The sequence below is a fragment of the Lipophrys pholis genome, assembly GCF_963383615.2.
Source record: "Lipophrys pholis genome assembly, chromosome: 22".
In the NCBI taxonomy this organism is placed as follows: domain Eukaryota; kingdom Metazoa; phylum Chordata; class Actinopteri; order Blenniiformes; family Blenniidae; genus Lipophrys; species Lipophrys pholis.
Window position 1 is genome coordinate 18,566,837 of NC_137644.1, and position 24,037 is coordinate 18,590,873.

At 42.6% G+C, this 24,037-nt stretch overlaps 1 protein-coding gene across 4 annotated transcripts; it reads right to left on the reverse strand.

Annotated features, from left to right (window-relative positions):
* Nucleotides 1–53: 53 nt before the first annotated feature.
* Nucleotides 54–17,674, reverse strand: impdh1b (IMP (inosine 5'-monophosphate) dehydrogenase 1b; the record flags this gene model as incomplete). Of its 4 annotated transcripts, XM_080492189.1 has the most annotated exons (16): nt 54–2,112; nt 2,567–2,650; nt 2,741–2,880; nt 2,955–3,103; nt 4,004–4,147; nt 4,543–4,638; nt 4,741–4,831; nt 5,030–5,229; nt 5,362–5,449; nt 5,542–5,748; nt 6,169–6,243; nt 6,340–6,441; nt 7,888–7,936; nt 10,659–10,736; nt 10,922–11,020; nt 17,463–17,674. In XM_080492189.1, 16 exons carry the CDS (start codon nt 17,672–17,674, stop codon nt 2,091–2,093), a joined length of 1,836 nt encoding a protein of 611 aa, XP_080348315.1. In that variant the 3' UTR covers nt 54–2,090. The 4 variants fall into 4 exon arrangements, with proteins under 4 accessions (XP_080348315.1, XP_080348316.1, XP_080348314.1 ...); XM_080492190.1 differs by lacking the exon at nt 10,659–10,736; XM_080492188.1 differs by lacking the exons at nt 10,659–10,736; nt 17,463–17,674 and adding an exon at nt 12,938–13,228 and having other exon boundaries at nt 2,741–2,884; nt 2,959–3,103.
* Nucleotides 17,675–24,037: the final 6,363 nt, after the last annotated feature.

A 24,037-nucleotide genomic window follows, 5' to 3' on the forward strand; every position in this document is an offset into this window, starting at 1 on the left:
TGTGAGTTATAAATTAAATTTCTGATGTAGGACTCAAAAAAGAAACAGCTGAGAAGAGTTTTATTTATTCTTTATTACCTTAATAAACAGCAAAAGCAACTTTACTCTGTTGAGTTTTACTGTAAACATGTTCTGAAGAGATATTCCTCAAAATCCCATCTTGGATTCACTAAATACTGAGTCTTTTCTGTCCATCTAAAAAGGTAAGCTCACCATTCAACAGACACTACTGTGTTGTGAGAACAGTTGATTTTTCATACAAAAACATAGGGGGGAAAAAAAGAAAACAAATTTTGACCATATCAGGTATCACTATATTTGTGCTTTCCAGATGGACTCGCAGGACTCAGTACTTGACATGTAAGACATTTAAAAAAAACAAACCTGAATTACATCTTTAGGTCGGAAAGTGAAAACAAGCAGCAGTCATTTTCCAACCGATTGGAATTGTAAATGATTCTCCGAAAACACTTCCTTGTACATTTTCTTGCACTCAAGTCCAGTTGCAAGATCTTGTTAGTCAAGTTAACCCCACCGAAGGTACAAGCACATCAGCATGTTAGAGAAAGCAACTCAACTTTCATAATCTGGGACATTTTTCTTAAAAAAAAACAACAAAAAAGCAAAACAAAGAAACACCTGGCTGGCAAAAAAGACATAAAAATGTTAGAAAAGCCTACATCTACATAAGCTGAATGATAACAAGCACTGTGATACTGTCTCAAGGTACAACAAGGAGGTGAGAAGATATAGCATTCTGCTTTTTCACTGAGCTGGCATGTGCCGCTTTAACAATGAACCTGCTTCAAGGCATTTCTCTGGTAAACAGAAACAAAGAAAAGGTTATTGCAGAGAACCATGAAAGCACAGGAGGGAAACAAGTGACCAGGCAACAAGTAACTTGTCGCACCAATTTTGGTTTTCAAAAATTACAAAAAGAAGAAGAGTCAAATAAGTGTCGACACACTTGGCAGTATGTATGCAATTAAAGCAGAATATAAATACAGCCGTGATCGGCTTCGTGAAAAAACAAACATGCATATCAAAAACCCTTCAAGCTCAGTTCCAAGACTATACAGGTTTAATATAAAGTTTGATCGAAAAGTATTCAAATTAAGGGCGAGGGAACGGTCATTCCTCCTTTTTCCTTCCTTGATTGATGCATTTCCACTGATTTCTCTTTGCAACATACCTGATCTTCAGCTTTTGGTCCCTTCCTAACTCGACATGAGAACGCTATGCACTGAGATGGGACACTGGTTGTTTGGCTCAATGTGTCTTTGGGGGGGGGGGTCAACATGCACAGTGGTGAAAACTGGTCATCTACTGACTGCGGGTGACGACGGAGGATACAAGGCTGACAGGATAACACGTGTGGCCAATAGTTCGTACCTCAAAATGCACATAACACAAGCGTAAACGGTAAGTGCTGAAATACGAGCAGCTACTCTTCGAGGAGACTTTGCGCTTGTGATGCCAGAAGCGCTGAAAAAAAACAAACAAGGAAATATAGACGCCGTTGTCTATATGTCTACATGTGTGTATGTGTGTTCAAGAACTTGGGATTTGTGAGGATTCTGACATGGAGCTTGCTGGTAAGCATGGATCCCAAATAAAAACGAATGACCCTGATGGGATCTACACCATCTGCATGGATATATTCACTATTAACAGAACACATAAACACAGTGCACCTTCACTTTGTTTGTCCCAATGCACATTTTTAACATCACACTCTCGCCAAGATCGACACACACGCACGGTCATTCATAAAATTGGGATTGGGCTGCATACTCAAGGTACCGGTGGGTATGCCATCCCAAAAACCCTGATGCGCCACTTCTTGTGTGCAAAAATCCCACGTGTTCAGAGTCTGGTGTCGCTACTGGAGATTCTCACTTCACTTCGGTGTCCTTCACCTCACCCCCCCGAAAAAAATAAATCATCTGGCTGGGATCGGCGAGGGCACGAGTGATACGCAGGGGGAGGAGCAGAGAAGGTGTAGTGTGTGACGTGTATTCTAGCAGAAGTGGCGATTGAACATTTGGTCACTGTTGGTTTTGGGTGCGTTACGTTCACACGAACCCGCTTCAGTAAAGCCGCTTCTCGTAACTGTGGAGGCAAAGAGGAGAGGGCAAAGTGAAACTCTGGTCTGGAAGACGGCAACACAAAGTTTTGATGTCTAAGAGCGAATCTAGGAACCCGACATTGGAGTGAGAGTATGTAATGTTAAATCCCCTTTGGAATCATTTTAACGACCAGGTTGCGTCTCTACAGTTTATTGGATTTATCGAGTAGCACGAGCATAGACCTACATAACTCAGAGTTGTATAGAAATCTCTTAGCAGGAGTCAATGTCTATGCGTCTTCTCCTGCATTTTGGGTGTATTTGGTGAGTCACAGCGCCCCTAAAGGCCACACCAGTAATTACTGCTCATCTCTATGCCTAGCCTATAGATGTCGCCAAAGACCACGAAACTGAGCTTCATCCTTCCAAAACAATGCAGTTGGGTTAAAACTATTAACTGTAGTTCATTGCGGCATTAAGATGTTTATAGGTACTTACGAGTGGAGTCCGTGAACGCCTCCCTCCATCTGTGCCGACATGGTCCGCTTCTCAAACTTCAGCTCTCCAGAGTACATCATGGATCTGAGAAACAAACACACACACACACACACTCAATACAACACACAAAGAAGGAGAATCAAGAACCCGTGACGAGTCACGGACACAACTCACCGTAGAATAGACAGACTCTTGGCTCCAATGTCCTGGCAGCCGTGTTGAATACCCGCTATCAGATAAGGTACAAACTTGTGGATGGAGCCCTTGTCCTGGACAGAGCCCGACACTCCCTGGGCCACCTTCACCTTGTCCCCCTCACTGCGGAGAAAGCATCACAGTTTTAATATCCACTTCTCAACATCGGAGCGGCTCCACGTGATCTTTCCACATGCCTGAAATAGCGTTTCTGGCTGCTGGTGCTTTTCTCCATGGCGTCTAGGGAGCCCATGCCGCGATACTTTTTCAGGCGAACACCGTCTGAAAAGAAGTACTCTCCGGGAGCTTCGGTGGTGGCTGCTAGCAACGAGCCCATCATAACTGGAGAGGAAAAGAGGAGAGAGTTACCCCTGTTTTAAAACATCCACGAGACTCAACAAGAATGTTGTACGAAGACTTTGGTGAGGAGTCCTTCGGCTGCCACAGGCTGCTGAGTTGTTCACCCATTAGTTTGAACAAAAGCTGGAAAATTTCCCCCTTCAGCTCGGCTTTCAATTAAAAACGTTTTTTTTTTTCAAAGTACACATATGTCAGACTTCTAACCAGGCCACGTTGAGGTCTAGTGGTCAACTCCGTCAGCACAGAGTGAGAATATTTCCAGTTCAGGTCTGCGCTGACAGAACTTTTTGTGAAACATTCTCCCCGTTTTGTGTGAGGTTTTCAGTTGGTACTGCAGTTTCCTCCCACAGGCCAAGCAACAGCATCTGAGCATCACTGAGGAGCTGCAATCCCACGACCCTAAGTTGAACAAGGCACTAAAGATGAGAGGATTGACAGCATTTCATTTTTGTTGTTTGTTAATGCCTCTTGATGATTTAATTCACCACTTAGTATTCCTTTCAATGCCTTCCTTTCTATGTATTTAGAAGGAGCAATACTTCATTGTCATTGCAGTTTATTTTCCAATGTACAAGTTTTATTTCAACATTTTATATAGTTTTGTCTTTTTGAGGATTTTTTCTAGTTCCGTCATGTCCCTCATATTGTTAATCAATGCCCCCTCCCACGTCCATTTCTGTCTTGTCCTCACCATTACCCACCAGGACTCCTGTCTATTATTATTTGAAGCACTTTTAATCGCTTTAACCTGCATGAAAGTTATGTATGAAAAAGTTTGAGTTCATGTCACTAAATATAACCTAATTAATGTGAAAAACAGTTTACCATTATGAAATCTGGATATTTCCACAGAAAACAAGACTGAAATCCCTGAGATCTCACCTGTCGATGCTCCGAGAGACAAAGCTTTCACCACGTGGCCCACAGTCTGAATGCCGCCGTCGGCGATGACTGGAACCCCGAAACGCCTGGCGTACTCTGCCACCTTGTACACAGAGGTCCCCTGAGGCCGCCCACAAGCCATGACTGGAACATGAAATATTTGACATGAAGGCAAATAAAACACATTTTGAGATCATCAATTTCATGTATGTTTCACCATTGCAGACGATTTGCTGCATCGCGTCTCTGTTCATTTTAGTCAATGTGACCCAGTCTGAACATGAGACCCGTCCCCATGGCAACACAGAGGAGAAGCAAATCACCATGACAACTAGGAGTGGTCTCAAGGTGTCTGTTACCGTTAGCAACTGATAGCCCCCCCACAGCCGTTCACACTCTGATACACATCAGACACGGTATATTTATCAGCTTAATCTTATATGGTCACGATGCAACTTCTGGAATTAAGCATTTAAAAGCTTTTTCTGTATTCTCGGGACTCGGGTGTTCAGGACAGACGTCCTGTCCTTGCTCCCTACCTTCTTGTGTGATGCAGATGGAGCCACAGCCCATGCCAACTCTCAGAGCATCCACACCAGCATCGATCAGATTCTTGGTCTGGGCTGCCGTCACAACTGCAGAGAAACAAAGCTCATTAATCAAAGTGTTGAAATGTTCAACTTTTGCTTTAAGAATGAGCACATAGTAACGGCAGGATACTTGTGTGTGGCGCTCACCATTTCCTCCCACTACTTGTAGCTCTTGATATTTCTGTTTGATATAATTTATCATGCCGATCTGATAAACCGAGTTGCCTTGTGAAGAGTCCTAGAAAAGTAAAAACAAGCATTTTAATATGATTATACTGACACATAAAATGTTGCGTTCCTGAGTATTCCTAAAAATGAAGATATTTGACAAATGCTGGAAAAATAATTCAATAAATCGGGACATATAGAGACGTCCCTTTTATGTAGAAAAACAATGATTCAGTGGTGAAAAAAAACAAACAAAAAAAACACCCACCAATACGACGACGTCCACTCCAGCTTGGACGAGCAGGTCCAGTCTGTATTTGTCGTCGTCCCTTGTGCCGATGGCGGCCCCACACAGCAGCTGTTTGCGGGGGTCTTTAGACGCGAGGGGGTAGTCCCTGTTTTTCTTTAGATCCGTCCTGGCAATGATGGCCACCAGCTCATCGTTGTCATTCACAATGGGGAGTTTACCTGGTTGGAGAGAAAGCATAACACCTTTATCTAATCTGCTTCTGTTTTCCCAAAAAGAAATAATCTGTCTTTATTGTTGAAAGCAAAGTCGGTGAATGTAAAGACAGAGTGAACATGCACAATTTTATTCACCTTTTTTGCTGCGCTGCAGGATATCATTGGCTTCTTTCAGTGTAACACCAGCTGGAGCTACCACCAACTCCTCCCTCTTAGTCATAGCCTGGGAGAAGAAAGGAGAGAAAAAAGCAAGATTTTAGAATCTGAATAACACTGAAGCTTGAAAAATTGTCAACCCCAAATGAAGACACTCACTTCTTCCAGGGGTTTGTTGTGGTCCTTCTCTGAAAGAAAATCAATGTCTCTTGAGGTGACGATGCCCACCAGTTTGCTGCCCATTTTTCCCGTCTCCGTCACAGGAATACCGGAGAAGCCGTGTCTTATTTTGGCCTCGATCACATCCCCAACTGTGTGGCGTGGACTCATAACCACGGGGTCTGTAATAAAACCTTGTTCAAACCTCTGCAAACCCAGGGGAAAAAAAACAAACAAACACCACAATTGTTAGCATTGTTCATATTTAAACACCATTTTATGTCAAACATCAAACAGCAAAGAAACCCAAACACCACACATGGTAACAAACACACACACAAAAAAAAAAGACATTAAAATAACTCGATTAATGGAAGTAACAAAGATAAAAACACACCGTCACACAAAAACAGCACACATACGGAAAACATTTACCATACGCTAAAAAGGGACGAGATAACACAAAAAGTGAAGTCAATGGTCACGCACATGCCAGGGTCAAATGAGATTGGTTTGGAGCAGATAATTTCTGAAGGTACCACTTCTCATGCTAAACAAAACACAAAAATCACTGAACATAAAATCACAGAACATTTAAAAAAATGTTTTTATAAAAAGGTAGTTTACCTTGACTTTGCGGACTTCGTTGGCCTGAAACTCTGGCGTACAGTTGTGGTGAATGATTCCAATCCCTCCCATTAGCTGCAGCGTTACAAAGAGGCAGCGCGTGACAATTAAAAGACTTTAAAGAGAAATTAAATCAGAGTGCTTAACCTAAAAATGATGCATGGTTCTTACCGCCATAGCAATCGCCATGGCCGATTCTGTGACGGTATCCATGGGGGAGGAGATGAGGGGGGTCTTCAGTGTGATTTTCCTGGTCAGAGCTGACGTCAGGTCCTGAGAGAGAAAGACAGAGAGGACACCAAGAGTCCACCAGGGGGCAGAGTGAACTAGGGAGCTGTACTGTTTTCAACTGGCTCAGTTTTCCCTTCAGTGGAAGTACAGACACACATCAATGTCTACACCCAGAACAAACGCAGTGAAAATAGGAATTTCATGTGACCTTATGTTAAAACCCCATTGTTTCAATAGAGAAAACATGCACTTTTTTAATAAAAATGTTGCTTTCTAATATCAGATGTTTCTCATCGATTGCTTCAAAAATCCAATAAAAAAAAAAAAGAAATGTGTTCCTCCTCTCAGTGTGTGGAAACCTGAAACGAGCCAGTGTCTCACACCCTGTGTTCAATGTCACCCACGAGTGATTCCCACAACAACCAACTCTCTTTGTTTTCATCCGCCGGTCAAGTGAAAATAACGACCTTCCTGCACATGCACGTGGGAAAGCGAAGGTGGCTTTTACTCTTCTATCTATGACAAACATAAACACTGGCGACCTTTTGCAGGCTTCGCAGTGAGAGAATAGAGACCACCTAACACCACTTCTCCATTTAGCGAGCGCTGCTGCACTCACCTGCTACATTCAACCGAGAGTTAGGAAAGCGTGGCAAGAACATCACGACCCCCAAAGAATGTCCCGCTCACGTGAGCCCGCTTCATGTTTCTAACGCCTTACTGAGGGCGTGCAAACCTAAAAGGTAACAAGACTTTCAGAGCTCAGCGCCATTTCCTCACGTTACTGAGGCCAAATGTGCAAGCATTCATGTTATTTAAGCTTGAGTGGGCTCACTATCCAGAGTTAAAGTAGGGCAGACGGGGACTCTATGGAGAAGGCTAACCCCTGATGGCATGGCAGGCCGATACCTCCATCGCAGTGAGGCCGGCGCTCTTTAACACCGAAGGAAAGAGAGTGCAGATTACAGATATATTAAATTAAAACCCTCGGAGATGGTCAACACAGAAGAGAAGGATTTCAGCTAAAGCCCCGAGATTAACTCTACCGTCATCTGCCGAGAGGGATGGATGAACGAACAAGTGACCAAATGTAAACACAGGAGGGAATGAGCAGCCGGTGTGTGACCACGCCGAGCAAAAATAGCAGGGCAGGAAGAGAGGAGGACTGAAGCACAGGCTTTTAAATGGGAGAAAAACATCAGCATTTTTGTTTAAACCGCAATTATATAAATATAGCTGAGGTTTGGAGTGGGCATGTTTGTTAAAAAACTCATTAAAAGGACTCCACTGTAATAAAACAAATGGTTTGGGGACCGGCTTGCCCATTAACGGCGCGACTGCCATCCCGATGGGCGTGGAAAAGAACTGAAGCAAAGTTCACTAGCTGGAAAACTGAGTGGTTGCACTGCGTTGCTACGATCTCTGGAGGCAATAACGGCCCTGGTGTGACCTTTTGTGCCCTCAAGCCTTCCACACATATGTACTCACCACTTCGTCTGAGGTGAAGTCGATGAAGCCTGGTAATATCAGGAAGTCACTGAAAGACATAAACAAGATGCCAAAGTAAAGAGGGCTGATTGTTGCAACAGTCTAAAGGTTTAAAATACACACAAATAAAATACCAGCAGCAAGACTCTTATGTCGGAACCAACCAGAATAGCCTATGTTGCCATGGACTAAAAATACTCTTCTTAAAGAGACTCGATAAATGGAAAACAGGTGAGCTGGAGAGTGAATAAAGGAGAGGATGAGTTAAGAAAAAAAGTGGGGAAACAACAAACGTGACGGACATATGATGGAACTTCAATGTGTAAAGACTGTGAATGAACATCTAGTTAAGAAGAACGCATCTTCAGGATCATTTGTATGACGGCGTTAATAATGTCAACGACTCGATTACACTGCTACCGCTGACCTCTTCCAGTTCTGAACACAATGAGTGGAGCAAAAGCCAGACAGGAACGGCGTGTTTGTTTTTGTGCCAGAGACTGTGTGTGTACTCTGTGGCTTTCTTAACAGACGGGTGTGAAAACAGACCGGAGACAAGATGGAAAATCGAGGGAATAAGAGAGGCGCTTTGTGTATTATACGCTAAAGGAAACTTTGATGCGAGTGAGAGGGATCAGTTGTGCGCGCCACTGACGTCTGAGCTCAGCCTCGTCTCCTCCGCTTGGAAGAAGCAAAAGGTATCGAATAGATGTACGAGATGAGACACTGCACTGGGAGGAGCCGCATTTGTTTCCCCTTAATTTGGAACGCCAACACCCACAATCAAACCAAGGGAACACGAAGGAAGTCCAGCCCACGTCTGCTAGCATTTAGCAGGAACCACAAACCTCAGCTGAAGCACACGGACTCCGGGTCAGCAGCAAAAAAAAAAAAAAAACCAGAGCTCGCTTTGCCAGCCCTGAATCCTAAAAGAAAACACCGGCGTGGTCGGAGCTCATCGTGGTTTTCATTTGCATGTTAAACGTACACAAATGAATTAGGCTAAGAGGGAGTGTTTCAAAGTAAAACCCTGAAGGCTACAACCGATCCTCACCTGCTGGTGTTTGTCTGCGGCTAAACTGGGATGAGCTTTTTCAACAATAGATCCACAAGCATACTTTAATTAAAAAGGGTGAACGTCCACAGTTCGTCTAAATATGAGTGCCAAAGAATAATATATTTTACTTTAATGAGCAGCAGCATGTGACCATCAACAAGCCAAATTGATTTGTTTGCATTTGCAATTGAACTTTCCCTCGATACTTTAAAAAAGGAAGGTTGATCCAGCTTTTAAGTCATTTGAGCAGCATGAATGCAATTTGTAACACAGCTTTAGTGTAGAATCTCAGAAAAAACACCGTTTATTTACACATAATATGGTGGTGTGGTGCATTGCTTTAAGGCATTCAACCCTGTGTAAATCAAATACTTAAACACAGCTGAAAGCCTGAAACGTGTGTGAGAAAATGTCATCGACTTGGAGATCTGAATTTCACAGCGTCTCCACATATAAAAGGAGCAGCAAGAAAATCTATCAACAGGAGGGAGTTGTGATGCACTCATGTTTTCAAGGCCATTTTCAGGAGTGCTAATAGAAACATGGAGTGTCTGGCAGACCTGACGAAAACAACATCAGCCGTGATGTTTGGAAGATTTACTGCACCTGGCTGCAGGAAGCCACGTCTGCCCCCTCCATTTACTATAACTCAAATTACACGTACAAAAAGGAAATGGCCATTTTACCATGTACACACTGTTTGACAATTGTATATATTTACTTTAACGTTATATAGGAATTTGACAGAAAACAGTTTTCTGCCTGAAAGAAAGTTGAGGTACAAAGACCGACAAAGTGCTTCATCATCAAACCCACCCCGTCCACCTCGATTTCTCCTGAAAGCCACATGATGTCCGTACAGGCAATCATGTGTGCAACCTTCCCTTCCGACATGCTGCACCTAATTACAAACCACACAAAGAGGCCCAAATTGCATTTTTCCCTTAATTAGCTTGAGCAAAGGAGCGGTGGAGGTTAGGGCGAGCAAAGACCTCAAGAAACGTTTTCAGCTGATAAAAAAAAAATCTCAACCGCGCCATGATACATTAACTAAAAATGACCTTTTGGGTAATGCCGAGAGTGCATCTTAATCATTAATTGTAGAGGTTGTTGGGACTTGTAGCAGAGGTCAAGGATTAAGGAGAAGATTAAATGCAGGGAAAAGAGGGGTCCCAGACAACAACTACAATCCAACATGGCAGTGTGAATTAAAAAAATAAATAAAAAGTGCCTTTATGGAAATGTAAGCAGAAATAATTCGGTTACATGACGCGTTGTCACCAGCATGCCGAGCGGAGAAGACAGCAGGTTAATGAAGAGGTGTGAAAGTTAGTGCTCGGTTAGTACTTTAACCAAAGCAAACTGTGAGGAAGAGGACATGAGCCGTCACGCTCTCTACATTTATAGGACAGGTCATGCAATGCAACGATAAGTAGGAAGTAAATAATGCAGTTAAATTCAATTAGAAGCAAATTTTATCCCCATGACCCAAGATCGAGTTAAGCATTCCGGCGAGGCGTATGTTAACCTTCAGCAATCATGCGCGCCAAGTCACGACACAAGGCCGAGATTTTAGCATGATTTTGTAGGAGTCAAAGTTGTTCTTTGGAAGGACAAATCATTTGCTCCCCACCCCCCCAACCCCCCTTGAAGTTCACTATTTGGACAGACAGAGCATTTCTGAAACAGTTTGAAAACGACTGTTTTTACTCACTTGTAAGTCAACCCATCTCCTTTAGAGCATAGCTCTTCAGCCGTATGACCATCGGAGACAACACACTGTTGGTCAGATCTGCCGATTCAAAATGTGTTGGCCATTACAAAGCACTGGTGCGCACACTTTACCCAGCATCTTCGCACAGGTTAGGTTTTTTTTTTTTAAAAAAAAAGAAGAAGCAAACCTTACTTTGAAATGAGTGAAATTTTAAAAGGACCAAAAATAAAAAAACAAAACACTTGCCATGCAATCAAACTTACTTGTACGTAAGGCCATCTCCAATGGAGAAGAGCTGCTGGGCGGAGAGTCCGTCGTCAGGGACGTAGCCCGTTCCACCGCTGATTAGGTAATCCGCCATGCTGCCAAATGGTAAAAAGAGAGGCAAGGTCGGTTAAACGTGCGGCATGACACGCCACACGCAGACGCTTATCCACGCTCATCTAGAGACAAGGTGACGAGGAAACGCAGCAGGACCACTAGACGTCCACTCTGCCCGGCAGAGCTTTGATGACCTTCTCATGGGAAGACATAACCATGGCAACATCAACATCCCCCGCCAGCCTCGGTCCGGCGCGCCTGCGTGTCGGGTGCATCAACTTTTAAAAATAACCCTGACAAACAAGCAGCAACGTAATGACGGTACAAGCTGCAAGTCAACACAAATATGACCATGACCAATCCTATGCATGTATAGAGAGAAGTGATGGAGCCCTTTTTTTTTCCTAATCAGCATTCATGTTTGGTTTTTTTACCCTCCAATCATCATTTCCCATAATAAAACCAGACGCTGGGAGCATGTCCCCACACGACCTAGTGAAATTCAGAAACACAGCCGGGTGACCCACTAACATGTATCTGAACCGCTACCAGGTTATCTACCGCTACCTACCTACCTACCACCCCCCCACCCAACGCTTTCGACATTTATAACGGCGCACACTTAATAATTTGATGCGCAATGATGAAAACGCGCAGACCGCGTCATCGCGACCCGCTCGATAAGCTGCCCCGCTGACCTACATTACACTATCTGCACCCGGCAAACATTAGCTCCCTGGACGTCGGCGGGGAACAAAACGTTTCCAACCTGTCTTTGTTGTTGGCGCAGGGATGTGAGGATGAAGCATCCATACTGCTGCTGCTCAGCCGCGTTACACGATCCATGCTGCCGAGCACGTCAGCTGCGCGCGCACACGCACACAAGCACGCCTGGTGGACGCTGATAACCGCCTTTCCAGGACAGATACACCACCCACTACGCAGTAATCAATAGCATTTCTCCCCGAAAAATGCGATATATATCTCCAATGACTAAGTAAATGGTGATTTAATTGGAATACTATGAGAAGATAATAAGCAAAGCAGACATAAGAGTTAACATCCAACCATCACGACTAGTTGTGTGTGTTTTAACTGAGCCGAATTAAAGGTCGAGTGCTCATCTAAGGGAAATAATCTGCCACATCTTTCACCACACGTGCAACACCTTTCCGGAAACTGATGCAATGTTATTTTTGCAGAGTTTATGAAGGGGGTTTGGCGCTGCGTTCAGGGCTCCCTGCCAACAAGTACACAAGTGTATGTGAGGTGACGGGACTGACTGGCAGAATGACCATAGCCATCATTTCCAGAAACCCGAGGGCCAGCTGACTTTACCGACTCACTTATTATTATTATTAATTATTACCCATGCGTAATATTGCACAAAATATCTGTATGTATCGTCACTGCGACCAATATCTTGGGATAGATCAGCTCTAAAAACTATGAAATAAATATAGTACGGTTAGAAACATTAGTAAAACTGTGATTGCTTCGATCTACATCAATAGGTTGAATTAGCAGGGACGCCAACTAACAAAAACAATACATACCCCTCCCGAAATAATCAGCCTCCTAAAGCATGTATAATTTCATAATATCTAATCGTATCACAACAAAACAAAATCTCTAAATTGATTGTCATCACACGAAATGGTGCAAGTATATTAATATTCTCCATGTAGCAGAACTTTTCCCTTTAGCAGACTGGGCTACGTTGCACTGGCAGACATGTGGGAGCAGCCGTTAGCAGTTAGCATTAGCAACACGCCTCTTATTTCTAACCTCATTTTGAACAACGGAAGAGTTTTCAGAGTTGTTTTTTATTTTTTTTTCTCGCCACCACGGAGACCGAGAGCAGGCGTTTCGACGTGAACACCCAGAAATTCTGGCGAGGAGGAGGCGGAGGGAGGGGGTGGTGGGGTGTGGAGAGGAAGGGTTTTAGCTATAGCCACCTTAGAGGAGCTGGATGCCCACGTTGACGAGAAGCGAGCAACTTTCCAGATGTGACCGTCGTGGAGCGGCCGCTCTGAGGACGACGGGAGGCTTTTCTCGTACCTCGAAGCACCGAGCAAAACGAGCGGCCCCTTCGTGGCTTGGAGGTCCGGAGGAAGAAGGGGTGTTAAAAAAAAAAAGAATAAAAAAAAAAAAAGTCCCGGTTGTTCGCGGAGGGGGGATGAGACGCGAGCGCCTGTGGCTGCTGCAGACGGTGCGTGTTGGTGTTATGTACTAGTGGCGTCGCGTCCAGTGACGTCACGCCCCCCATCCTCCTCCTGCCCTTTCAACCACAAGGGTTTAACCCTGTGCAGCTTGCAGCTCCTCCAATCAGCCTCCCTCCACACTGCGCGGTTCAAACCAAAATGCACGGATATTGCAAGTGTAGTATGTCACAGTGTGATACGTCTGTGGGTTTGTTTGTTCCGGTGCCAGGAGTCTGCAACCTTTAGGCCCTTCTACAGTGGCTCCCTGAAGCTTGCACTAAACTATACCAAAACAACATTTTATTATATTGACATACCGGAGACTTCTTCAAAGTGACTTATCTCTTTGAATTAAAGCAAAACAAACAATAATAACTGAATGAAAAATGAATAAAAACAAATGAAGCTACTTAAAAAATGGTTAAAATAGCACAAATGTCCTTCATCCATGTGGCCATAAGATTCTATATCTCCTCCCCATAAATAGTTTTTGTAAATAATTCTTGAATTAGTCATCATTAATCCTTGCACATATAAATATTATGTATGTAATCTCATTTTAAAGGTTAAACGGGTTTTGCTGGTCCAGATAGTTTTTTTAGAGCAAACTGGTCCGGTTCCAGTTGGAGGATGTTGGTAATTAATTATTGCATGAATAGGTGCAGTCATACAAACATAATGATTTAGGCAGCAGTCTTATAATAAACTCAAAAGATATGATCATTTGTTGTAAATGTGCTATATTTAATAACCCATCCACACCAACCCAATTCAAAATGACTTTGAAGTTGAATTAAATGTGTATTATACAGAGAAGATATCTAGGGTGTATTGTATTGGTATAGATAGGATATCTTCACAACAGACTAAAAGCTACATTAACTTCAACTAAGGCAGAGGCTTAACTTAAACTCAAAATAATACAGGAAGAAAATAACTGCAAAACACTGCAAACAACAACTTTCTCCACTTACACTGCAGAGCTACACCTCCTGGTGGGACAAGCAACAAAATCCCAGGAGAAATGTAAAATTACCAAAGTATGAACAGAATAAGGAAATATATGGTTGTTTTTTTTACACATAATACAGGTTTCATACTACAATACATGTCTTTAGTCTCATAAATATGCGACTGGGTTGTCTAAAACGATCTGTTAGAAGCACAGGTAGACTGGAGCTGATCATAATATAAATCCAGAGTGTATGAGATGATAATTAAACAGGCAAGCAGACAGGAATAACAGGACGGACTGAGAGCTTCAGACATGCGCGAGGACATGGGGCTTGATGAGACGAACATGAGCACAACCAAGTTGAACACATGAGGGATGGAGCCACAAGCGACTAAGGAAGGAAGTGCATGTGAAATGCACCATCGACATGGAACCTGAAACCAGACGTAACCGTCAGAAGGGGAATCAGCCACATTGGCAAACAAGGAAGTGGAAACATGGCAGAACCTAAATTAACTAAAACACAATAAATCAAATCTACCTGACGTGAAACATGACAGTCAAATCAGCAGCACATATAACTGTTGAAACTCTGATGAGCCGACATCGACGTGACAAGACATGAAACTCGAGGAACTGGTGAGAGAATTTTCCCTCCCAGCGGGATCATAGCATGGATCTCGATACTTTCTGATGGATTATGTATCGAGAATATAATCTCTGAAAATGAGAAATTTATAATATGAAAAGTGGATCTTTGCGTGATCTTTCCTCAATATGGTGCTTCAAAGATTTGGATACAAAAAAGATGAATTAGTGGAGATCCTTGTTCCTTCGAGACAGTGAATGAAGCCATTCTGTCTTTCTCAGGGGACACATTTGAACTTTACTTGCCTTCCTCCAATTTAGAACTTTCTTGCGTTTTCATTATCTTCCCGGTCACATGGAAGTCACCTTCAGAAGTCATGCTAACAAGGTTACTTGTGCTGAAAAGCCAGAGTACATCACATTTTGGTCACATGATAACAGCTGCCTCAAAAGTGAAGACACTTGTGTACAGGTTGACTTACTTAGGGAAAAGAATCACTCACTTATCACCTGATACTTTCAGATTTGTTTCCACTGAGGACTGATTGTGTGTGTGTGTGTGCGTGTGTGTGTGCGTGTGTGTGTGCGTGTGTGTGTGTGTGTGTGTGTGTGTGTGTGTGTGTGTGTGTGTGTGTGTGTGTGTGTGTGTGTGTGTGTGTGTGTGTGTGTGTGTGTGTGTGTGTGTGTGTGTGTGTCTGCTCTAACCATGCTGCTGTATCCTGCGGTGTGGAAAATAAAAACTGCAGCTCTTTTGATCAGGTTCTACTTATTTGCTCTGCTTGGGTAGAAAAAAGAGAAAAACACAAGTTCAAAGCAAAAATCTCTATCGGAGATAATAAGAATACAAATTAAAGCTCTTTTGATTGCTGGACATTTAACAAGAAATGCATCCATTCATCTTTCATTCCCGCTTTATCCAAGCTGATCCCGACTGACAATGGGCCGAGGCGGGATTTCCGTCTATCAGAGGGGCCAACGCTTCCTTCATGTTCACACTCCATATCTCACACGTACGTCTTTGGACGGTGGAATGAAATTAGTGTACCCACACAAAAAACACCACACAAAAAGGCCAAGATATCAGAATCAAATTGGGGTCTTCTCGCTGTGAGGCGATAGTGCCAACCACTACACCTAACGACAAGCAATAACAAAAACAAGAAAAACAATAACATTTCCTCAATTAGAGGAGGCCAAATTCTATAATAAGGTATTTCCCGCGTGCCGATTGTCTGGGACTTTGCGCCACCTCTAAGCAAGACGCTCATACACGTGCGCGTTGACACTGCTTGACTGCCTTGATGGCACCAAGCCAACAAAAAAACGCCCCACTGCTTTCTCACAACTACATATATGACTGCCTGTATCGTTTACCACCCCGGTGCCCTTTGCTGCACCACCCTGAAACGTTTCGACATATGTCCAGCAGCTTCTTAACCAAACTGAACACACAAACTCTTTCAATCACTGAGGTGTTTAACAGATAACATTGTATAGTTGTGGCAGTCATTCAGATGAAGTGTCAATTTGCCTTTTGCAGATTTTGTCACAGTAAATCGCGACATGAACTTGGCTAATTTTAACAATGGATCTATAACATAGATGTGATCATTTTTAAGCTCAAGCAGGCTATATATACATTTAGGAGACATAAAATTATGTAAATTTCAGTCAAACCATTGTCACAGATCGACAGTATCCATCTTAAATTGAGTTCTTGCAAGGATTTTTGGGGGATATGAAATGCTCCACGTGGTGTTACATTCTTAGGTGAGGGTCGCCAGAAAGATCTGCCAAGGTGACTCAGGGGATCTGATTCCCCGGTCTCTGTGTCAAATCAAATGTGGGTCATTGCATATATGGGTCAGTGGTTCCTTTATGCACCGCGGCTATTCTGAGCCCCCGATTCAGTCTTGTTTATACTGCCTGCAGCACGCTGCTCACTCCTACCTTAATGGCACATCGCAGAGCCGTCGGTGTGTTCAAGGTGCAGGTTAAAAATAGCAGTCGGCAACTCGACATAAGTGGATTTGTGTGTGTATGTGGTTATGTGCATAGATCACCAACAGTCACTCAAAGAATGAAGTGTCATTCAAATCGGGGGATTTATCTTGGAGGGCATTTGCACGCTCATCTCATGCCAGTGCATGTGTGTGTGCGTGTGCGTGTGTCTGTGTGTGTGTGTGTGTGTGTGTGTGTGTGTGTGTGTGTGTACATGTAAACTGAGCCGGCAACGTGACATTCATTTACATGTGGCGCCTTTTATAGGCAGAGCCAGTGAAAGTAAGATCCTGTCATCAGCCCACGTCTTCATTTTACCCGGGCACCGAGGGTAATCAGTGGTGGAAAAGTAACTTTTAGCCTCGGTTTTATGGTTTCATTTCATTATTTGTGTAATTTACAGTGCTCATCAAGCAACAGAAAATAAACTGTAAATGTCCCTGGCCGGTTCATAAAAACCGCTGACCTAAAAACCAGATTGGATTCTCAAACAAGACTTAATGTAGACTCATACTTAATACAACAAAGAAACATCACAAGATAAAAAAAGACTATTCAGATTAAGTAAAAAAAAAAACATGTTTTCAGCATTTATTGTTTTTGCAGACTTTTCATGCGTTTGACCTGTAAAATAAAGTTTTATTTCTCTATGCTTTCTGGAAACACTGGATAGAGAGAAGTACTTTTGTTTGATTTGCACGCATCTTATCTTTCCACACTTTCTGAAGGACTCACCTCTCTGGACCTAAGCCAGCCTGGATCCTGGTGGCGCTGTATCTCTGGGCAGCACTTTCATGTCCATGTGAGCTTTGCCGCACATAATGCTCCCTTTCCCGGGAGGTTGCATCAGTGCACGGGGGCTGAGCATCGCCTACAGGTCTCTGATAGTCGTCCTGTTGGCTCTGTTTTGCTTCGTCAGCAAAGTGCTCATACCCAAATCCCTCCATCGTGAGTCCGCGGTCAGACTTCAGCCCTGCTGTGTGGCCAGCAACAGCAACAAGTTTCTTGTTTTGATTTGTAAAGTCCAAGATTTCCCAACACAGGAGATCACATTCAAGTTTTCTTGTTCTTTTTATCCAAGTCTAAAAGTCAGTCTACAAATTGCAAAAACAAATGGAAATCCTCTTTTTTTTTTTGCTTCCCAAATATTCTTATCTGAGTTCCATTATTCTTTCTAAGAACGGCGCCGTTGTTGCTTTCCAGCGTCAATGGGAAGCCTGACAATGTTTTCCCACGAAAGAGTGAGCCAGAAAATCCCGTGTCAGGCTTCTCGGTCTGCTCAGGATGCACCTGCCTACAAAACGGCAGCAGCAGCAGCAGCAGCAGCAGCCACCTCTAGGCGTGTCGGTGGCGGGCGTCACCTAGGAGATTCTTCCACTGAGAGGGTGTCACTGTAGAGACGACGCCAGCGGCCGAGCGTTGTTGTGGAGAAGCCGTTGTTTTGATCTCCCTCAAATCTTGGAGGAGATTCTCCGGAAGGAGAAGGACGAGCTGCTGCACTCATAAGAGGGACGAAGCAGTCGCTGCCCTGAGCGGTGGACACAAGTTGAATGGAGTGAGTGGTTGCTGTCCCGCTAAGTGCTCCACGTAGCTCTCTTTATGTCTTGCTCCCTCTCTATGTATGGGTTAATCCTGCTTTTTATCGGTGCCACCACGTCATTTTCACAAAGAGGATTTCAGAATTAGAATGGACAGCACTGGAGTGAATGAGCTGGGCGAACAGAGCAACACATTTTTGCAGAGAACATGAGAGTGGTGTGAGGTTTGTCTCAGTGGGCCATGCTAAAAACTAAAAACACTCAGCAAACATAACATTTATGGAAGTATGTTGCAGTGGGCTGTGTGTGGGGTTTTTTTAGCTCCTGACACCAGGATATATGGGCATGAGTTTTAGTGCTTCTCAAGCTTTGTGCAGACCTCGTGGAAGATTTTGGTTTTCATTCCAGAGCTGGGGCCGAATGAAAACAGCACAACAGTAATCAGTCTTCACCCTGAAAAACAAAAAAAAGAAGTCAGAGACCAAGGTCAGACTCAGTCCACCACAACATTGTATTTCTGTGAGAATGAACAAAAGAGTTGCATAAGCAACCTCTGTACGGCTCAAAAAACATCCTGTATTGAAAAAAAAACAAAAAACTTCTCCACTTGATTGCACATATGTTTGTCATATCAATAGTCCCTTTTACACTTTTTATAGACTCCAGCAAGTTTAAGCATTAGTTCTTTTCAGTTTATTTTGGGTGTTAAGCAATTGAAAGTTAAAGAAAAAGCGAACCCTTCCTTTAAAAGCTGTGTGTTTTCAAATTTTTGCAAATGTCTGTCAAACCTGACTAAACACTGTATTTGGTGGAGACTATTTTTAGCCGCAGACGCCTCGTGTGACTGAGTATTTAAAGCTGCAGAGCGACGTGGGATCAATGCAAAACGAGTTGGTGGAGTGCACAGACAATATGAACAATGTTAGACGCTTATTTGTTCCCATTTGCGAGGATTCCCCTCCGCATGGAAAGGCTTAAACACACCCAAATAGCCACGCTTCTCGAAGGGATCACCTCCAGGTGACTGACTGTTTGTGACAGTTGCTGAGACGTTAAGATGGAAAATCCTCTTAGCCTCTCCTCCAAAGCTGTAGTGAGTTCCCCACTTACCAAGCACATGTAACCCCACCCCCACAAAATGCACACAACAACATCCAAAAATTGTCCATATGTTTGGAAAGAACATTGATTGGTAATCTGACTGTATTTCTGCGGTGGTGTTCCTTCTCCGCTGTAAGTGCATCAGCAATCAGTGGCACTAATGAGGTGACGTCACATGCAGATGAACTGGAATAACCCTACTCTTAATTTCCCACTTGCGTGTCCTCAGATTGTCGTTTCTCATTAAATTGCATTCATCGTAATGAACAGCATGCGCACAGTGGGGCAGTCACTCACTGGCTGAGACAAATCAGAGTCATAAGATTTAACACAAGAGAAACTATTCTCAGCAAGAGTGCTCCTCGTGTGTGTGTGTGTGTGTGTGTGTGTGTGTGTGTGTGTGTGTGTGTGTGTGTGTGTGTGTGTGTGTGTGTGTGTGTGTGTCTGAATCTCTCAAAGGATCTGAATCTGTCACATCAGACAATTTTAATCGACTTCAAAATGGCAAGAGAGCTTGTCTTTTGTGCATCATTAATGTACTAAAAAAAGTGTTTTGGTATAATTATAGGCAAATTAAACTTGAATTTCAATATCAAGTCTGTGAAAACAGTTGAATAATATATTGTCATGTTAGTAAGAGCTGTCTATATGAAACCACTGTCATCTTTGAAAAATGAGACGTTGGGAGTTTGTTGTATACCTAGGACTAATCGTACAGTTTTCTTATTTCAACCTCTATTTATCTATTCTTTTTTTAAGCTTAGACATATATTGAATAGCCACAATTGCATTCAACTATTTCATATACGTAAGTTTCAAGTCAAGTTTGATTTGCAGCCCGTCCACTGTCAGGCCTTTGCTATTAAAACAAAAGCTCAAGAACAATGTTAAAACGTATTCAAACTTGTTAAAATTCAGACATACAACACTGTGAATTAAAAAAAAAAGCATAATACAACTAAAATCAATATAAGTATACAGAAATCTAAATATCTTCACTTTCTGCAACTAATTGATGGCACTGATGTGGAAACGGTCAGCAGTGTGAAATATGTGATTTCACTTCGCTGATGATCTGACCTGTACCACTCACATCCAATCAATCATCAAGCAGCAGCTTCACTCTCCTCGGATCCTAAAGAGAGCAGATCTCCTCAATACTCACATCACTACCATGGAAAGACGTCCGTCTTCTTTGCCTTGTGCAGGAGCCGCACGGCCTCGCACAAGGCCATCCTCCCCTCCTGATGGCATCTCAATACGTCTCCTTTCTGCTGCCTTCTGGGAAAAGGAAAGAAAAAGAGCATCAGCTGCAGGTCCAGCAGGACGCTGAAGAGCTATATATTCCCACAAGCCATAAGGACAATCAATTTGCCGTGTCTCCTGCTCCCACACACACACTCTCATCTTAGCCTTCAACAGCTTGACAGCGGCCTGTCAAATAAAACAAAGTTTGAGTGAAACATGATTGGAGGAGTGTGAGAGATGGATGACGGATTGAGGATGGGACTGAATATTTGCTTTGGGTGATATATTTCTGTCGTGATAATTGAATGTTAATAGTGTATTTCAAAATTAACTTTAAAAAAAATAATAGCTCCTACATATTTTTCTGTTATTATTTTTTGTGCATGGAAATACGACAGTAATAACTTTCACAAAAAAAAAAAAAAAAAAATCAACTTGTCATCAAAAGAATTTTACTGACTCTGAGAACATTTAGTAAATCTCTCTCGCTGGGATCTGGATGTTTCATATTCCACAAATAAATCGGAGATGTATTTGCTCCAGACCATTCAAAGCTTTACAGACAAGACGTAAGATTCTGAAGTAAATCCTTTAACAGAAACAATGACCTCAGTTTTCTCTGGGTGAAGTTGTAAAACGTTCAGACATTTCACCCATTAATTTAATCTACTTACTCAGCAGGTATATAGGGCTGTGGTTATTCACTGGCACTGATATAAAGAGCTGTGTGTCATCTGCATAAGTATGATATGAGATGTTGTAATGTTCATGGATTCCAGGGTGCTTGTTGATGTTAAATGAAAGAGTATAGAGCCTTGAGGAACCCCACAAGTGAATTTCATACGCTCAGATTCATAATAACCATTTGATACAGAATAGTGAGTATCTCAACAGGTCAGTTTTAAACTATTTTAATACAGTGCCTGAAATCCACAACCGTTTTTTGAGTCTGTCCATTAGTATGTTGTGGTTATCTGTGTGGAAAACAGCATGAAGATCCAGTAATACAAAAACTACAACTCTAGATGTGTCACTGCTCATATAAGGTACCTCAATATATAGCAGAAAGCACTGTCATGGTGATGAACAGGGGAGAAATACTGCAAAAAAGAAGAAAATGCTGCTGTTGTTTTCGAGCAATATATTTCCAATGTAAAGTTACCATTTGATAATCCAACTGTTTCTCAATATCATGTTATTGATTCTCAACTCTTATACGTTTTGGGAAATTGCAGGGTTTTTTGTATCACAACCCCAAGAGAGACAGAAATGGCTCACAATCATTATGGGATCCAGAGACTATGTCCCAAATTTACCCACATTTAATTCTGATTTTAATAAAAGAATTATACAGTGAGAGATCGCTTCCCAAGTTGGTAATGAATAATGGGTGGACATAAGTCAGTGAAGCAAGTCTTATGAAGCTATAAACCATTCAGACAGATGTTTTGCCAACAGTCGAAAGAGCGAGAATGGAATGAATAATAATGGTTGTGCAGGTTTCCATGGTTATTCATAACAAGGTGAAATAATTCTCCAAGCACGGTTTTTCAAATTGACAGAATAAAACACAACTGCCGTTATTGTTTATAATTTCATGGCTTTGCTTTTTCTGGTGTGACATGTTAAAATCATTAAGCACAGCAAACGAAAAAGAATATTTCCTAACGTGGAAAAAGCACGTTTCAATAACTAAAACAATAAGAGTTGAATTGCTTATCGTCTTTACACTCCCCTGGATTCACACACAGGAACGCCAACTTATTTTTCAAGATAAAACTTGTATATTATGTAGTACAAGTCTCTCCATATAACACGATGAAAATGTTTTCTAATAAGAGTTTGCGAATAACCTGTTTATTTCCCGTTCCTAAACTGTAATCCAAGAATCTTAGTCCTGTGTTAGGGTCCCATTTTACTTTGAAATTATTGCCCTTGTCTTATTAGGGTCGCTGTCGACCCCCACTAGAAAGATAAATACGATTCTAAAGCGATTCTAGAGCTAAAACTAAAATGTTAAGTGCACTGTCAACCGACAGCGAGCTTCTCGCCCGATCATGTGAGATTTAGAGGATTCTCATTCTGCCTTGTTTTACCCTCCACAAATGAAAAAAAAAAAAAAAAAGACGAGCACGTCCACACTTGTGAGGTCAGTTGAGTTTAGTGTCTGCGACTCGCAATGAGCTCACCTCCAGTTTGCAGCCTGCAAAAAAGAGAAGATTTACAGAGGGCCAAGTTGTGGAGAGTATCATGACACAGAGCAGTCTGGCGACACGGACGAGCAGGTTTCTGATGAAGAGCATCACCCGGAAGAAACGGACACATCCGGTGAGTCTGACGCGGAGGTCACCGGTGGCGAAGCTGCTCCCGCTGAAAGACTCAAGTCCAAAAATGGTAAGACTTGTCGGAGCGCCGTACCTCCGGGTGAACCTGGTGTTTCATGCCATCGTCACTGAAAGGAGTCATCCTTGTTAAGACCAACCGTGAAGGAGAAGAAAAGCCCATGGCCACATGTGGAAAGACATTAAAGAGGAATACCTGGATGCTTATATTGATAGTCTTTTTCTTGCTGCAGTGTGCAGATTGTGGGGCAGCATGAGCTGGTCTCCTTTGGTAAAGGAAGCATCAGTGTTTCCTAGGCGACGGAAAGTTCTAAAGGAAACATTGAGCCTCCTTTCCTTAGCTGATTGTGAATTTGAACGCTCCTTATCATGGCCACCACTTAAACACTTCTGGGGGTGAAGGAGAAGTGGATAGGAAAGGAGATAGGAGAGACTATTAGGAGACAGGAGGGACTATTAGGAGACACCCAAAGTGTGGAAAGCATGGAAAACCCATTTTAGCTCGTCTCTGTCAGACACTGCCATCTAGTGGGTGTGGCAATCTATTACATCAAACACAATTATAACGTCTCGAGTTCCCACAGTTCTTATTTAAAATGATTCGATGCGATCTCAGTGGGAGATAAGTCTTCATTTTTACACGAGATGATGAAAGAACAACATCAATACTTGGTGTTGCATTTCAGTATTACCTATATTACCAATATTGATCGTTCAGTCTTCACTTTCTCACCAAAATCTCAGTTAGTTGGGGTGTGAAACTCAAGAAAAGTGTTAACTAACTATACAAGATTTATTTAATAGAGGCGCAGCAACATTTTCCTTCGACAAAACTTGTTTTGTTGCGAACTAAACTCGGCTGTAAAATTCAGGAAGTCAGGGAACTGCACAAAGAACATGATTTAAAACTATTCAGGACGTTTGTAGTTAAGTACACCTTTATACTAATCTGCAGGCTTGAAAAAAGTTCTTCTCAAATATTTGATGACCCCCTGATCTATCTTTTTCGTCTTACAATAAACATTTACATCCACAGCTTAAGAGCAGCCAGTTAATCTGAAATGTGAGTTTTTGGTTTACG